This window comes from Scyliorhinus torazame, chromosome 6, assembly GCF_047496885.1.
Source record: "Scyliorhinus torazame isolate Kashiwa2021f chromosome 6, sScyTor2.1, whole genome shotgun sequence".
Lineage (NCBI taxonomy): Eukaryota > Metazoa > Chordata > Chondrichthyes > Carcharhiniformes > Scyliorhinidae > Scyliorhinus > Scyliorhinus torazame.
This window is the reverse complement of record NC_092712.1, coordinates 154,215,936-154,233,159: the sequence shown is the minus strand read 5'-3', so window position 1 is coordinate 154,233,159 and position 17,224 is coordinate 154,215,936. Positions and strand designations below refer to the sequence as shown.

Sequence of the window (17,224 nt, the reverse complement as noted above, 5' to 3'; positions counted from 1 at the left end):
CATGTGAGAGGGGCGTTTTAAGAGTATAGAGAGAAGGCCAGCCATTTATTGGCTCACCAGCTGAGGTGGCAGGCAGCCACTCGGGAGATAACTCAGGTTAAGGACTTGGTTTCTGCTCCAGAGAAGGTCACTGGGGTATTTGAGACCTTTTATTGGAGGCTATACAAGTCTGAGTCTCCGGAGGAAGACTGTTTCTGGATAGGTTGGTCTTCCCGGCGGTAGAAAGGGGAAGAGAGCAGGAGCTGGAGGTGCTGCTTGGGTTGGAGGAAATTATGAATTGTATTCGTTCAGTGCAATCGGGGAAGGCCTGGATGGATTCCCAGACAGAATTTTATAAACAGTTTGTGACTGTGTTGGAGCCACACCTGTTGGACATATTTAATGCTTCTTTGTCCTGGGGGGGGGATGTGGACGGCGGATGTGGACGGCCATACTGGCACAGGCCACTCTCTTTGATCTTGGAAAAGGACAAGGATTCTAAGTTAATCTTTGTTATTGTCACAAGTAGGCTTACATTAACACTGCAAAGAAGTTGCTGTGAAAGTCGTTACACTCAGGTGCCTGTTCGGGTACACGGAGGGACAATTCAGAATGTCCAATTCACCTAACCGCACGTCTTTCGGGACTTGTGGGAGGACATCGGAGCATCCGGAGGAAACCCAGGCAGACACGGAGAACGTGTAGAGTGACCAAAGTGGGAATTGAACTCGGGACCCTGGTGCTGTGAAGCAACTGTGCTACCGTGCCGTCTTACGGAGTGTGGGTTGTATAGGCCCATCTCCCTGTTGAATGCCGATGCTAAGGTGCTGACAACCCATTGGAGGGGTGACTGTCGGGGATCATTTCTGAGGATTAGACCTGTTTGGCTAAGGGCCAGCAGCTGTCGGCCCACATTGAGAGGCTTCTGAATGTAGTGTTGTCGAAACAATGTCAGAGATTTTGGGAGTTAAGAGTGGAGCTGTGCCCAATAGTGAGGATCTTTGGAGTGTCGGACTTGTCAGTGCTGCAGGAACGGAAGAGGCTGATGTTTTGACCTTTGCCTTTCTAATAGCCCAGCGGCGAGTCTTGCTGGGATGGAGGGCATCAGTGCTAACTAAGGCTTCAGCATGGCTGGGAATTTGTCAGAATTCCTGCATTTGGAAAAGATAAAGTGCGGAGGAAAGGTTTTACTCCAGGTGGCTGCCATTCATTACCTTCTTTAAAGAGCTATTTGTCGTCAGCAACTGGTATGTTGGGGAGAGGTGGGATGAAAGGTTTTGGGTGAATATGGAATAGGTGGGGCTGGATTGTGGGAATATTTTTATAAAAATTGTAGAAATTTGTTTGATCATTTTGTATGTTGTTACGTTTTCTAAATAAAAATATTTTTTAAAAAGAGAAAATTGAGAAAAGAGCAAATAACGGTACAAAACTGCGATAAGCTTCATTTAAATTTCAGTATGCTTGCACAGTAAGGAAAACCTCCTGATTGTGGATGAATTGAAGCTGTTCATTTAAGGTCACAAAACACAATCATCTGTGTTCCATAACTGTAGATTGGCATTACCGTGTGATTTCTAATTTAGAAAAAGTTTCAAAAGTAATGAAAAGTAACAGCAATATTTAAGAGAAAATCTTTCTTTCTATATTGTAGCCCGATCCTGCCAAACGTGACGCTATCATAAAGAAGGAGATTATAAAATATTTGGTGAGTGCAAAATAAATAATTTTGAAGAACATGAAAGGAATCAAGAATTATAATTGTAATCCAAGCATTTTGACCACATTGTAAAGACAACTTGCAGTTTTATTTTACAAGTTAAATCAGCGGATTAAAGAGCAATTATTCCAAAATGCTGCACAGGGCGGATTATAGTTGATCAGCTAAAAGTTTTAAAATGTTTCATGGTGATCTTAAATATGTTAGTTTTTATTTTGAGAATCTATTTTGACAAAAATGGTGGATGACAAATGTGAAAGTAAATAAGAGCTGAATAAACGCTGTTTAAAAGTTTGCAGATATATCTCTAGAGATAACAAATCTCCAAGGCTGCAGATGTACTGTAGTGCTGGTTTAAGCCAATAGTTGTAGAGTGGGGAATGCAACTCTCCAGACCAGAATTGTAATTTGCAATCTACCTGGCTGAAGCAAGTTCGGCATGTATGTTCCACATTTTAATATTTGTCATAGATGTCTATTTTCTTTGTTTGTTAAATCTTCTACTTGGGTGATTTCTGGTTTCTTCACTACTTTCTTGTGCAAACCATGAAAACCTTTCTTCAAATTGCATGCTTGAAATTATGGAAGAAAATATGAACAACGGAGGAGTAATCCATTCTTGCGCACTAATTGATTTGAATTTGACACTTTGGTTGCAGTTACTTTTTAGAACCAGTTATAGGATAAAGTACTGATATTGTAGACTGACAATACCTCAGTGGTGCAATTAAATGATGCGTTTGCAGAACACATGTGAACGGTGCCAGGGGGGCCCGGCCAGCCACACCCACATGTTCTGGTCTTGCCCCAGACTCGTCGGATACTGAACAGCCTTTTTCGAGGTCATGTCCAAGGTTGTGGGGGTGAGACTGGAATCATACCCACTAGTGGCAGTCTTTGGAGTATCGGATCAGCCAGAGTTTTTACAAGGTGAGGGGCAGGCGCTCTAATCTTTGCCTCCCTATCATCCGTCGAAGACTCCTGCTCAGCTGGTGATCAGCAGACACCCCCCGCCCCCCAGGCCACAGACTGGCTGTCCGATTTGGCAGACTTTTGCAAATTGGAAAAAATAAAATACAACATTCAGGGATCAGAGGAAGGTTTGCCGCAACAAGTAGAAGCTATTCACCAGCCTGTTCCGAAATCTTTCTGTGACCAGCAACCATGGGAGGGAGGGAAGACCGAATCAGACAATGGAGGGAAAAAAGTAGAGATGGGGGGCGTGTGTCAGGGAGAGAACAGGAGGGAGGGAGAAGACGCCAAGGGAAACAGGGCAAGCAGGACAGGAAAGCCCGAAAGTCAATGGGCGAAGGCACACGGGGGCAACCACAGTGACCACAGCAGCAACGCCGAAGCACGCCTAACCAACGGCAAACACGTCCCCCTGATATGTTGTAGTACAAGCAGGCAGCAGGGACACAAGTAAAACAGTACAGCTGTGGCAATCAACCTACGGGGGGCTCAAAGATGGGGGCCTCCTATCTGTACATAGCTTTTTTCCCTTGAATGTATTAATGTTTGCCTGTCCCAAGGTTGTAGATAGTGCTTTAAACTAAATAGTGGGGGGTGGGGAAGGTTCAGTTTTAAAGTTAAAGGAGAGGGTAGAAGTGCAGGTTAATGATGACTTCAAACTGTTTAAAGGAGCCAAGGGCTCAGGAGAGGTTAGTTAAGTTTCCAGAAGATGTAACAACAGGGAGTATAGAAGGTGGCAGGAATCTAACTTCAGGCAAACCAAAAAAGGGAGACATATGATAAGGGGGGTGCGGTCAATGCCGTGTATGAAACAAAGTAAATGAGCTTGTTGCATACTTTGAAATTGGCCATTACGATGTTGTGGGCATCACAGACGTGGCTGCAAGGGGATCAGGGCTGGGATCTTCATATCCAAGGATATGTGTCTTATCGAAAGGACAGGCAGATGGGCAGAACGGGCAGGGTTGCAGTGTTGGTAAGGAATGAAATTAAATTGATAGCAAGAAGCATTATAGGATCCAAAAGCATAGAATCTGTGTGAGTAGAGTTGAGGAAATGCAAAGGAAAAAAGACCCTGATGATAGTTATGTACAGGCCCCCTAGTAGTAAGGATGTGGGGCAGAAAATAAATCAGCCGATAGAAAATACATACAAGAAAAAAAAATTACAATAATCATGGGAACTTCAATATGCAGATGGCCTGGGAAAATCAAGAAAATCCCAAGAAAGGGAATTTGTGGAATGTCTACGAGATGGTTTTTTGGCGAAGCTTATGGTGAAGCCCACTAAGGAACAGGCAATTCTGGATTTGGAGATGTATCATTCGGCAGACCTGATTAGGGAACTTAAGATGAAGGAACCTTTAGGGGACAGTGACCACAATATGATAGAATTTACCCTGCAGTTTGAGAGGGAGAGCTATCAGCTAACGGTATTCCAAATTAATAAAAATAACTACTGTTGTGCCTAAACCACAGTGTGTCTTAACCTGTATACGGTGGACAATTGACTACAAGTCTGTTTCATACAATAATTCAATATTTACTCGCTATCACACTGTTACTGTTAATCAATCACATACAACATAAGTTAACTACAAAGCTAGTTCGCACAAGACCATAACTTAACTGGCAAGTACCGGGCAGATATGCCAGTTATAGTGCTGGCATGTCCTTGATGGTTGGTTCTTGGTCTTCCTCGCCCTCGGCTCTGGTCTTCCTTCTGCGGGTGACGTGGATGGTCTTTTTTGGCCGGTGAAGAGTCACCGTTATTGGTTGCTGCTGCACAGAGAGATTCTAAGGTGGTGCAGCACCTTTTAACCTGCTTGGATTTTGTGCTCTTTGGTGGGTGGTCTCTGCGTCATTGTCCATCAATTGATCAGGGCTCGATCACTGCGATCAGTCAAGTCCAATCAATGGCTGCCACATCGATTGTGGGGTGGGAACTCAGTGGCCAAGTGTTGGGGGCAGGTAGACCCTTCCAAATAAGGAGTTTAGGTGTCGCTGTGTCTGGTAAACAAGTGTGATTGACAGGACAGATCTATTGTTCCTGGGATGGCCTCGGAGATGGTCTTTTTCCTGTGTTACTTTGCAAAGTCTGGGCTGCAGCTTTTGTTCATTCAGAGCTGCGGCCTGCTTGTCCTCGAACTTGGCCAATTCTTCCAGCATCCTTTGCAGGACACCATTTAAGATGGCCGCACTACAAAGAGATGAGGGAGGAGCTGGCCAGAGTTGAATGGAAGGGGGCCCTAGCAGGGAAGACAGTGGCACAGCAATGGCAGGAGGTTTTGGGGGTTATTCAAGAGGCACAACATGATTTCATCCCAAGGAGGAGGAAACCTGCTAAGGGGAGGACATTGCAACCGTGGCTGACAAGGGTGGTGCAGTGGTTGGCACTGCTGCCTAGGGCGCTGAAGACCCGGGTTCGATCCCGACCCCGGGTCACTGTGGAGTTTGCACATTGTCCCCGTGTCTGCGTGGGTTTCACCCCCACAGCCCAAAGGTGTGGAGGTTAAGTGGATTGGCCACGCTAAATTGCCCCTTAATTGGAAAAAAAAAATAATTGGGTCTTCTAAATTAAAAAAAAAAAAACCATGGCTGACAAGGGATGTCATGGACAGCATAAAAGCAGAAGAAAAAGCATAGAAGGTGGCGCGGATTAGTGGGAACCCAGAGGATTGGGAAGCCTTTAAAAGCGAGCAACGGACAACTAAAAAAGCAATAGGGGGGGGGGAGGAGATGATGAAATATGAGGGTAAGATAGCTAGTAATGTAAAAGAAGATATAAAGAAGAGTTTTTTTCAATATATAAAAGATAAGAGAAAGGCAAGAATAGACATTAGACCACTGGAAAGTGAGGCCGAAGAAGCAATAATAAGAAATGAAGAAATGGCAGAGAGCTGAATAGTTACTTTGCATCAGTCTTCATGGTGAAAGACACCAGTGGGATGCCAGAGCTCCAGGAGAATCAGGGGCAGAGGTGAGTGTAGTGGCCATCACTAAGGAGAAGGTTTTGGGGAAACTCAAAGGTCTGAAGGTAGATAAATCACCTGGAGTGATGGACTACATCCCAGGGTTCTAAAGGAGATAGTAGAGGAGATTGGGGAGGCATTGGTGGTGATCTTTCAGGAATCACTGGAGGCAGGGAGGGTCCCTGAGGACTGGAAAATGGCTAATGTAACATCCCTGTTTGAGAAGGAAGGGAGGCGACTTCCGGTTGCGGCAATGCGGAGCTAAGCCGCACATTTCGGCGGCTCCCGCTAGAACGGCCTTTTGGGCTCTCCAGAGGAGCCCCAAGGGAAATTTTTCGACGACTTCCCATGTGAGGAGATGAGAGCAAGGTCCCCCTCCATGGTATATGGCGTGGAGCGGTAAAAACAAAAGCGGCTTTGGAGCAGCGAAAGAAACGAGGGAGGAAAAACAAGATGGCGGAGGCTGGAGCAGCAGGAGTTTCTCAGGCGCTGCGTGGAGGAGCTTAAGAAAGAGGTGCTGGCGCCACTGCTGACGGCGATCGAGGGGCTGAAGGAGACCCAGAAGGCCCAAGGGGTAGAGATCCGAGAGGTGCGGGAAAAAGCCACCGAAAACGAGGACGAGATCTTGGGCCTGGCGGTGAAGATGGAGGCGCACGAGGCGCTGCACAAGAGGTGGGCCGAAAGATTCGAGGACCTGGAGAACAGGTCGAGGAGGAAGAATCTTCGGATTCTGGGTCTCCCTGAAGGGGTGGAGGGGGCCGATGCCGGGGCATATGTGAGCACGATGCTCCATTCGCTGATGGGTGCGGAGGCCACTCCGAGTCCCCTGGAGCTAGATGGGGCTCATCGGGTCCTGGCGAGGAGACCCAAGGCCAACGAGCCGCCAAGGGCGGTAGTGGTGAGGTTTCATCGTTTCGTGGACAGAGTGTGTCCTGAGATGGGCCAAGAAGGAATGGAGCAGCAGGTGGGAGAATGCGGTGATCCGAATCTATCAGGACTGGAGTGCAGAGGTGGCCAAGAAGAGAGCTGGTTTTAATCGGGCCAAGGCAGTGCTGCATAGGAAGGGAGTGAGATTCGGAATGCTGCAAACAGAAGAGGTGGTCGGGGCGGGGGTTCCCCGTCTGGGGGACTGTAGGGTGCGGGAGGCCCGGGCACGGGACTGGCCTAAAACATGAGATGGCTAGTCCGGGGGGGGGGGGGGAAGAGCCCTCAATCCGGCTGATAACGTGGAATGTAGGCAGACGTGGTCATGCTTCAGGAGACACATTTGAAGGTGACAGACCAGGTCAGGTTAAGAAAGGGATGGGTAGGACAGGTATTCCATTCGGGGCTGGATGCGAAGAAAAGAGAGGTGGCAATACTGATGGGGAAGCGGGTGTCGTTTGAGGCCAAGAATATAGTAGTGGACAATGGAGGTCGATACGTGATGGTGAGCGGTAGGCTGCAGGGGACGTGGGTGGTATTGGTAAACGTATACGCCCCGAACTGGGACGATGCTGGATTTATGAAGCGTATGTTGGGGCGCATTCCGGACCTGGAGTTAGGAAACTTGATAATGGGGGGGGGGGGGGTTTTAACACTGTGTTGGACCCAGCATTAGATCGTTCCAGATCTAGGACGGGGAAGAGGCCGGCTGCGGCCAAGGTGCTTAGGGGGTTTATGGACCAGATGGGGGGAGTGGATCTGTGGAGATTTGCCAGGCCCCTGGCCAGGGAATTTTCTTTTTTCTCCCACGTACACAAAGCCTACTCGCGGATAGATTTTTTTGCTCTGAGCAGGGCGCTGATCCCGATGGTGGAGGGAACGGAGTATTCGGCCATAGCCATCTCAGACCACGCCCCGCACTGGGTGGAACTGGAGTTGGGAGAGGAGAGGGACCAACGCCCGCTGTGGCGTTTGGATGTGGGATTACTGGCAGATGAGGAGGTGTGCGGGAGGGTACGGGGGTGCATTGAAAGGTATTTGGAGGCCAACGACAACGGGGAGGTGCAGGTGGGGGTAGTTTGGGAGGCGCTGAAGGCGGTGGTCAGCATTGAGTTAATCTCCATCAGGCCTCACAGGGAGAAGAGAGAGGGCAGGGAGAGGTTAGTGGGGGAGATTTTACGGGTGGACAAGAGATATGCAGAGGCCCCTGAAGAGGGACTACTCAGGGAGAGGCGAAGTCTCCAGACGGAATTCGACCTGTTGACCACAGGGAATGCAGAGGCACAGTGGAGGAAAGCACAGGGGGTGACGTATGAGTATGGGGAGAAGGCGAGCCGGATGCTGGCACATCAGCTCCGTAAGAGGATGGCAGCGAGGGAGATGGGTGGAATCAAGGATGGCAGGGGAACTATGGTGCGGAGTGCGATGAAAGTAAATGAGGCATTTAAGGCCTTCTATGAGGAGCTGTACAGATCTCAGCCCCCAGCGGGGGAAGAGGGGATGCGACGATTTCTGGACCAACTGAGGTTCCTGAGGGTGGAGGAGCAGGAGGTGGCTGGTTTGGGGGCGCCAATTGGGTTGGAGGAGCTGATTAAAGGACTGGGGAGCATGCAGGCGGGGAAGGCCCCGGGATCAGATGGGTTCCCGGTTGAGTTTTGCAGGAAGTACGCGGACCTGTTAGCCCCGTGGCTGGTGAGGACTTTCAATGAGGCAAGGGAGGGCGGGGGGGGGCGGGACCCTGCCCCCGACAATGTCCGGGGCGATGATCTCTTTGATTCTGAAGTGGGATAAGGACCCACTGCAATGTGGACCGTATAGGCCAATTTTGCTCCTTAATGTGGATGCTAATTTGCTGGCAAAAGTGCTGGCTACGAGGATTGAGGACTGTGTCCCGGGGGTGATTCACAAGGACCAGACGGGATTTGTAAAGGACAGGCAGCTAAACACCAATTTGCGGAGGCTCCTAAACGTTATTATGATGCCATCGGTGGAGGGAGAGGCGGAGATAGTGGCAGCTATGGAAGCGGAGAAGGCCTTTGACCGAGTAGAGTGGGAGTATCTCTGGGAAGTGTTGCGGAGGTTTGGGTTTGGGGGAGGGTTTATTAGCTGGGTCAAACTATATAGAGCCCCGGTGGCGAGTGTGGTTACGAATCGGCAGAGGTCGGAGTATTTTCGGCTGTATCGAGGGACGAGGCAGGGGTGCCCCCTGTCCCCCCTGTTGTTTGCATTAGCAATTGAACCCTTGGCCATGTCATTAAGGGAGTCTAGGAAATAGAGGGGGGTGGTCCGAGGGGGAGAGGAGCATCGAGTGTCGCTGTATGCAGATGACCTGTTGCTGTACGTGGCGGATCCAGTGGAGGGGATGGTGGAGGCCATGCAAATCCTCAGGGAGTTTGGGGACTTCTCGGGCTATAAGCTCAATGTAGGGAAAAGTGAGCTCTTCATGGTGCAGCCAGGGGAACAGGGAAGAGGGATAGACGACCTACCGTTGAGGAGGGCGGAAAGGAGCTTTCGGTACTTGGGGATCCAAATAGCTAGGGGTTGGGGGGCCCTGCTTAAACGTAATTTGACGCGGCTGGTGGAGCAGATGGAGGAGGACTTCAAACGATGGGATATGTTGCCACTCTCGCTAGCGGGCAGGGTACAGTCGATTAAAATGATGGTCCTCCCGAGGTTTCTTTTTGTGTTCCAGTGCCTTCCTATTATGATCACCAAGGCCTTTTTTAAGAGGGTAGGCAGGAGCATCATGGGTTTTGTCTGGAGCGTAGTAGGGACAGAGCGTTGCCATATCTGGGCGGCTACTATTGGGCAGCCAACGTGGCGATGATCCATAAGTGAGTGATGGAGGGAGAGGGGGCGGCATGGAAGAGGTTGGAGATGGCGTCCTGCAAATGACCGAGCCTGGGGGTGCTGGTGACGGCACCGCTGCCGCTCTCGCCGACAAGGTACACCACGAGTCCGGTGGTGGCGGCAACGCTATAGATCTGGGGGCAGTGGAGATGACACAGGGGTGCGATGGGAGCCTCGGTGTGGTCCCCGATCAGAGGTAACCATCGGTTTGTCCCAGGAAGGATGGACGGGGGGTTTCAGAGCTGGTATCGGGCAGGGATTAGAAGAATGGGGGACTTGTTAATCGATGGGACGTTTGCGAGCCATGGGGCGCTGGAGGAGAAGTTTGGGCTACCCCCGGAAAACACTTTCAGGTACCTGCAAGTGAGGGCGTTTGTGAGGCGACAGGTGAGGGAATTCCCGTTGCTCCCGGCACAGGGGATTCAAGACAGGGTGATTTCGGGAGTATGGGTCGGAGAGGGCAAGGTGTCGGCGATATATCAGGAGATGAAAGAAGAGGAGGAGGCTTTGGTAGAGGAGCTGAAGGGCAAATGGGAGGAGGAGTTGGGGGAGGAGATTGAAGAGGGTCTGTGGGCTGATGCCCTAAGTAGGGTTAACTCCTCTTCCTCGTGTGCCAGGCTTAGCCTGATACAGTTTAAGGTGATTCACAGAGCGTATATGACAGGGGTGAGGCTGAGTAGGTTCTTTGGGGTGGAGGACAGATGTGGGAGGTGCTCAGGAAGCCTGGCAAATCACGCCCATATGTTCTGGTCGTGCCCGGCACTGGATGGGTTCTAGAGGGGTGTTGCGAGGACTATGTCTAAGGTGGTGAAAGTCCAGGTCAAGCCAAGTTGGGGGCTAGCACTATTTGGGGTGACAGACGGGAGTGCAGGAGGCGAAAGAGGCCGGTATCCTGGCCTTTGCATCCCTGGTAGCCCGGCGGAGGATCTTGCTATTGTAGAAAGACGGGTCTCCTTCAGGGGGGGGGGGGGGGTTCCCAGGGGCACTTGTAAAAGTATTATGTTGGATTGATATGTTTATGTCTTGTTCTGTTACTTTTCTTTTCTTTTTTTGTTACGGGGGGGGGGGGGTTTGAATGGTTGAAAATTTTTGTTGAAAAATTCTGAAGAAACATATATTTTTTTTAAAAAGAGAAGGAAGGGAGGCAGAAGACTGGGAATTATAGGCTGGTTAGCCTGACTTTGGTCATTGGTAAGACTTTAGAGTCCATTATTAAAGATGAGATTGTGGAATACTTGGAAGTGCATGGTAAAATAGGACTTAGTCAGCAAGGCTTCATGAAGGGGATGTTGGCATTCTTTGAGGAGTTAACAAGAAAGTTAGACAGTAGAGAACCAGTGGACATGATCTATTTAGATTTCCAGAAGGCCTTTGATGAGGTGCTGTATAGGAGGCTGTTAAATAAGTTAAGAGCTCATGGTGCTACGGGTAAGTTACTGGCATGGATAGAGGATTGACTGACTGGCAGAAGGCAGAGACTTGGGATAAAGGGGTCTGTTTCAGGATGGCAGCCGGTGACTAGTGGCGTGCCTCGGGTTGGTGTTGGGAGCACTACCGTTCACAATATACATTAACAATCTGGAAGAAGGAACTGAGGGAAAAGAAATGAAATGAAAATCGCATATTGTCACGAGTAGGCTTCAATGAAGTTACTGTGAAAAGCCCCTAGTCACCACATTCCGGCGCCTGTTCGGGGAGGCTGGTACTGGAATTGAACCGTGCTGCTGGCCTGCCTTGGTCTGCTTTAAAAGCCAGCGATTTAGCCCAGTGAGCTCAACCAGCCCCTGTTGCTAAGTTAGCAGATGATACAAAGATATGCAGAGGGACAGGTAGTATTGAGGAAACGGGGGCTACAGAAGATCTTGGACAGGTTATTTTCTAAATGGGGGAAAGGGCTAGGAAATCAGAAGCACAATGGGAGTCCTCGTTGAAGATTCTCTTATGGTTAACGTGCAGGTTCAGTCGTCAGTTAGGAAGGCAAATTCAATGTTAGCATTCATGTCGAGAGGACTAGAATACAAGAGCAGGGATGTACTTCTGAGGCTGTACATGGTTCTGGTCAGACCCTATTTGGTGTGCTGTGAGCAGTTTTGGACCCCATATGTAAGGAAGGATGTTCTGGCCTTGGAAAGGGTCTAGAGGAGGTTCACAAGAATGATCTCTAGAATGAAGAGCTTGTCATATGAGGAGCGATTGAGGATTTTGGGTCTGTACTAGTTAAGAGTTTTTAGAAGGATGAGGGGGCGTCTTATTGAAACTTGCAGGATACTGAGAGGCCTGGATAGAGTGGGTGTGGAGAGGATGTTTCCACGAGTAGGAAAAACTAGAACCCGAGGGTACAGCCTCTGACTGAAGGGACGATCCTAAGACAGAGATAGATATGTTCTTGATTAATAAGAGGATCGGGTGTGATGGGGAGAAGGCAGGAGAATTGGGATGAGAAACATTTCAGCCATGATTGAATGACGGAGCGGACTCAATGGGCTGAATGGCCCAATTCTGCTCCTATGTCTTATGCTCCTTCATTATTTCCTCTATGTATTCCCATTTTATAGATTCCGGTTTTCCTTTTTCCTAATATATTCTTATTTTCCTTTGTCTTTTTCCTCCTTTTGATTATTGTGTTATCCATGACAAAAGCTAATGTAAATAATTGTCAAACATAAAAAAATTTAACAAAATGAATGAGTTTGCGGTAACAAAACTCAGTGCTCAGCCTGTTAAGTCTGACTGCTGTAGACCTGGCATGTATGCAGGTGAAACCATAGTGGAATCTCAGTCCAGCACTTGTTAGGAAGACATAATATTCAGTGCATATAAAACACAAAAACTGCAAATGATGTAAATACACAGGAGATGAATGATCATAATGTTTTGGTTTTATTTAACTGTAAAAATGAATAAGTGGGAACAACCAAAGTCAGTATAATTTTAATGGACAAGTGATTAGAGGTGGGGGTGTTGACTTCGAAGATCGGTAGGGTAGATACAGAAAATCTATGATGAATGGAAGGCCTTTTAGGAAGTTGAAAGCGCAGTTGTAAGTAAATTGGTCAGAGGTTTTTTTTGAGGTGGGATGCGATTCAAGGAAGTGAACAGCGATGGCCTCATCTGTGACTGACGATGGGACCAGAGAGTCCACATTTGATGGCAAGGCTGTGCCAGTGGCCATGAATAGGAGCAGGTGATGTTATACAGGAGAAGAGATTAAGGGAGGATAGAAATTTAATGAGCTCGAGGGGGGAGCATGATGAGTTTAGATGGAGGTTGAAATCATAGGTTGGGAATCCACTCGACGGCAAAGACTAAGACAGTGAAGATGTTCTTGAGAAACTTGGCATGGGCAGTAAAGAACAAGGATTTTAAGTGAGAGGTGAGATAATTGGAACAAGGTGAGAAGCACAAAGGAGAAAAAAATGTCCGAGTAGGCGGCAGACCTACTTGTGATAAGAGCCGCAGCACGTTATTCCAGCATGGACTGGACAAGCGATGGGAGTTATAGCCAGATGGGAAGCTTAATTTAGTGAGAGTGTCATGACCCATGGTCAGCTTTCTATCAAGGCCATGATGTCATTGGTTAGTAACCCTTAAATTGCTCTGGGTCAGTGTTATCAGGTAAAATGAATTATCACTCTGCACAATAGTTACTGTGTGGGCCAACTTATGGAAGCCTCCTGGATAAGCTATCTATCTGAAGCCTAATTGCCTTTACTTGGTCAGAATTGGTGAGTATTTAGGGGGCAGCATGCGGTGCAGTGGTTAGCACTGGGACTGCGGCGCTGAGGACCCAGGTTTGAATCCCGGCCCTGAATAACTGTCCATGTGGAGTTTGCACATTCTCCCCGTGTCTGCGTGGGTTTCACCCCCACAACCCACAGATGTGCAGGTTAGGTGGACTGGCCATTCTAAATTGCCCCTTAATTGGGGGGGGGGGGGAGGGGGGAATAATTGGGTTCTCTTTAAAAAAAAAAAAAAAAAAAAAAAATTTAATTGGCGAGTATTTTAAGCACTGCTGTTCATTTTAACTTGAAGGTGTAAACGCTCAGAGGTTTATCGCAATGTTCTCGTTCTGTGTTGCTACGATATACTTCCTGATTGAATACAGTGACTGAAGAAAATAAGTTTAGATGCAGCATTGATTTTAAGTCCAGCCTTTGTAGAATCTCTCTCCCAGACTGACCATTTATTTTTGGAACTATCTTACAAACTATGATACACAATTTTTAGTTGGATTTTCACACAATTTTATTATAACTTGATATTGGTTGCTTCCTGCCTTGAAACAAGGTGATGATGTAGCAGAAAGGAGGAAGAGAAAGAGAATCATTCTAAAGCTAGAATTGAGATTTTTCCCAGGGGAATTATGGTGAGATGACTTATTTTATCCTATCCTGGGTAATCTGATTTCCTGATTGCACAAATGTGAGCAACTTTGAGAACAATGAAGTCAATGCAAAAAGTTATTACGCTACATTGCATTTCCCGTATCAGCCTCCCCGAACAGGTGCCGGAATGTGGCGACTAGGGGCTTTTCACAATAACTTCATTTGAAGCCTACTTGTGACAATAAGCGATTTTCATTCATTCATTTCATTCCATTTTAATCTTCGTTAGTTTCTAGAGCCACTTTCTTTAAATGAAGCATGCTCAATATACCAAGACAGCTCCTCTGCCTCTCTGAGAATTAAGTACACTTGGGTGTCTCATTTTGTTTTCTCCTGAAAAAAGATCTAACGTACGAGTCTTTAACTTCCCTTGATGCAGTGTGTGGAAGAACTATTCTGCTGAGTAGATTGTTATAGAATATTAGCAAGTTCGGTGCATTGTTAAGAGGCAGCTCTGAAGTAAAGAGTAGATTTTTAAAGCTGCAAGTTGTCCTTTGAAGCATTAAAACACCTGTTAGAAAAGTTAAATAAGATTCTTGGTAATTAATTTATCCTATATTTACTTTCAGACCAGTTTCAAAGTTATTAATGATACTGATGCTGGATATGTCAAGGAGGTTATGTACGAGCTTAGCAATAGACTGCTGCAGTTTGGTCAAAAGGCCTTGAAGATCACGGTAAATATTTTGAAAACTTAATTCCATGTAATTGTTAATCTTTCCCAGTTTCACCACATATTTCCCTTTCCTGAAGACATTGATATCCGCATCTGGTTAAGTGGCAATTCTTCATGTGTGATCCTGGCCAGTATGATGTAGGTGGGCTGATTGGTTGATTGTGATGTGCAAGCCGAACCACAGTGTTCAGAGTTTTAGAGCGGTCATTGCGTAGAGAACTGGGATAGAGGAACCACTGCTCTATTTCAAATTTTTCTTTACAAATTTTTTATTTCTCCCTTCTATAGCCAGAGGCACAAAATGCAATGCCCCTACTCCGCCTTGACTTAGATTGGCTAAATTAACACTAATCATGGATGGAACCTATGCTTTTTGTTGAACCACTTTTGCTTGGAGTCATACCTAGGAAGATGGTTGTGGTTGTTGGAGGTCAATCATCTCAGTTCCAGGAATCACTGCAGGAATTCCTTAAAGTGGTGTCATAGGTCCAACCATCTTCAGCTTCTACATCAAAGGCCTTCTTTGCATCATAAGGTGATGAGAGATTGCACAATGTTCAGCACCATTCACGACTCCTCAGATACTGAAGAGGTTCATGTCCAAATGCAGCGAGACTTGGACAATATCCAGACTTCGGCTAACAGGTGGCAAGTAACATTCGTGCCATTCAAGTGCCAGGCAATGAGCATCTCCAACAAGGGTGAATCTAACCATCGCCCATGATATTCAATGGCATTACCATCACTGAATCCCCAAATTATCAACATCCTGCTGATTACAATTGACCAGATATTGAATTGGACTAACGATATAAATACTGTGGCTACAAGAGCAGGCCAGAGCTTGAGAATTCTGTGGTGAGCCATTCTCCTCCTAACTCCCAAAAGCCTGTCCACCATCTACAAAGCATAAGTCAGGCGTGTGATGGAATATTTTCCACTTGCCTGGATGAGTGCAGCTTCAACAACACTCAGGTCAAAGCAGCCTGCTTGATTGGCACCCCACCCACAAAGATTCACTCCCTCCACCACCGACATATAGTAGTAGCAGTGTGTACCATCTACAAGATGCACTGCAGGAACTCAACAAGGCTGTGGTTCCTTAGACAGCACCTTCCAAACCATGACTGCTACCATCAAGAAGGACAAGGGCAGCAGGCTGTGGGAATACTAACAGTCCCCCTCCAAGCCCCACACCATCTTTCCATTTCTTACTGTCACTGAGTCAGAATCCTGGAACACATTTCCTAACAACACTGGGTGTGCCTGTACCGCTTGGACTGTAGCAGTTCAATAAGGCAGCTCACCACCACCTTCTGAAAGGCAATTAAGGATGCGCAATGAATGGCCTAGACAACGATGCTCATATCCCATAAATGATTTTTTAAAATTATTAAGCCATGGAATGTGTTTGGTCACTGAGCTAATGTTTTGTGCATTTTCATTATGGTTTTAACATTTTTTCCTTCCAGCACACGCACATACATAAAACCTTCAATTTTTCAAATCTTTGTTTTTCTATCTCAGCCATGCTACTGTTAAACCAGTTGCTGGCACAGATGCTGCAGTGACCAGGATTGATATGCATTTTTTTTTAAATGCATGTTATAATAATTCCCACACCTTTTTTAAAAAAGACATCATGTTCTCACCAGGCCAGCATTTCCACAGCCATAAAAATGTTCATGTAATCATGTTACAGTTACACTGACTGCTAGAAAAGTTTTACGGGCCACTAGATTAACATTTACATCTCTTTCTCTTACAAATTGTAGGTATGTGTAGAGTTCCTCACATCTACAAGTACATCTTACATTGGATTTTTTTAAATTTAGGGTTCTGCTGAGAAATTAATTGAAGAAACAAAATCCTGTATACCAGCTGACAATCCGAGACGTGAGTTGCATATGGCAACGAACTTGGGGAGTTACCCAGGTAATTTGTGTTTTAAACAGATGGTAAATCTTGTCTGTGTGGTACATATTGATTACCAGGTGTTTTTAGTCACTCCTAGCAGCAGTTTATCATTGCCTGTACCATCCTGAGGGCATCAAAGTCATGTCAGTGTTAGAGCATGTGGGGAGCTGGTTTAGAAGCGTTTTAGTAGCCTGGTGCCCTTTGTCACAAACTCTGTTGCATAATTTGTTTTGCTGAAACAGAAGTGGTTGTTTATTTTCATGTTGAACATCCTGAGCCTAACCTTTTAGCTCAACCCCTTGAAATCACTGCACTTTCATCCAGTCTCATTAAATTGCTTTGTCTCAGATAGCAAATATTTTTGAATAACAAAGCTGACTTAAATATGTACATTTTAAGACTTCTCGTTTCTCTACTAGTTTGATATATTTATAAAGATTGACTAAATAAGACAGCGTGCTAAATTAGCTGCTGTTGATATACTTGCATTGAACAGATATTTTGTGTCTGCCTTCACTGCAGAAGATGCAAATAACTTTCTACAAATAATTGCAAATCAGGAGGCGAAAGAAGGGAGGAATTTAAAATAATATCAACCACCAGGGGAAAAAGTACGAACAAAATTATTAGAACTAGCTGACGTTCCCAGTTAATGATAGATTTCATCTTATGATCTGAAAAGAAGTGGCTTCTGTGATAGCAAATGCATTGGTTTTAATTTTCCAAAATTCCCTGGATTCTAGAATAGTCCCATCAGATTGGAAAATAACAAATGTAACTCCTCTATCGTTACGACACCTTGAGCCAGTATGCGATCAATTCCAACCCCA

At 46.5% G+C, this 17,224-nt stretch overlaps 1 protein-coding gene across 18 annotated transcripts in view; it reads left to right on the top strand.

Annotated features, from left to right (window-relative positions):
- LOC140425085 (uncharacterized) overlaps positions 1-17,224 on the top strand; it is a 243,230-nt gene that overhangs the window by 208,270 nt on the left and 17,736 nt on the right. For all 18 annotated transcript variants that reach the window (XM_072508976.1, XM_072508973.1, XM_072508975.1 and 15 more), the window contains 3 exons: positions 1,634-1,687; positions 14,371-14,478; positions 16,313-16,412. In XM_072508976.1, coding sequence (XP_072365077.1) covers positions 1,634-1,687; positions 14,371-14,478; positions 16,313-16,412 — 262 coding nt within the window. The remainder of the gene's footprint in view (positions 1-1,633; positions 1,688-14,370; positions 14,479-16,312; positions 16,413-17,224) is intronic.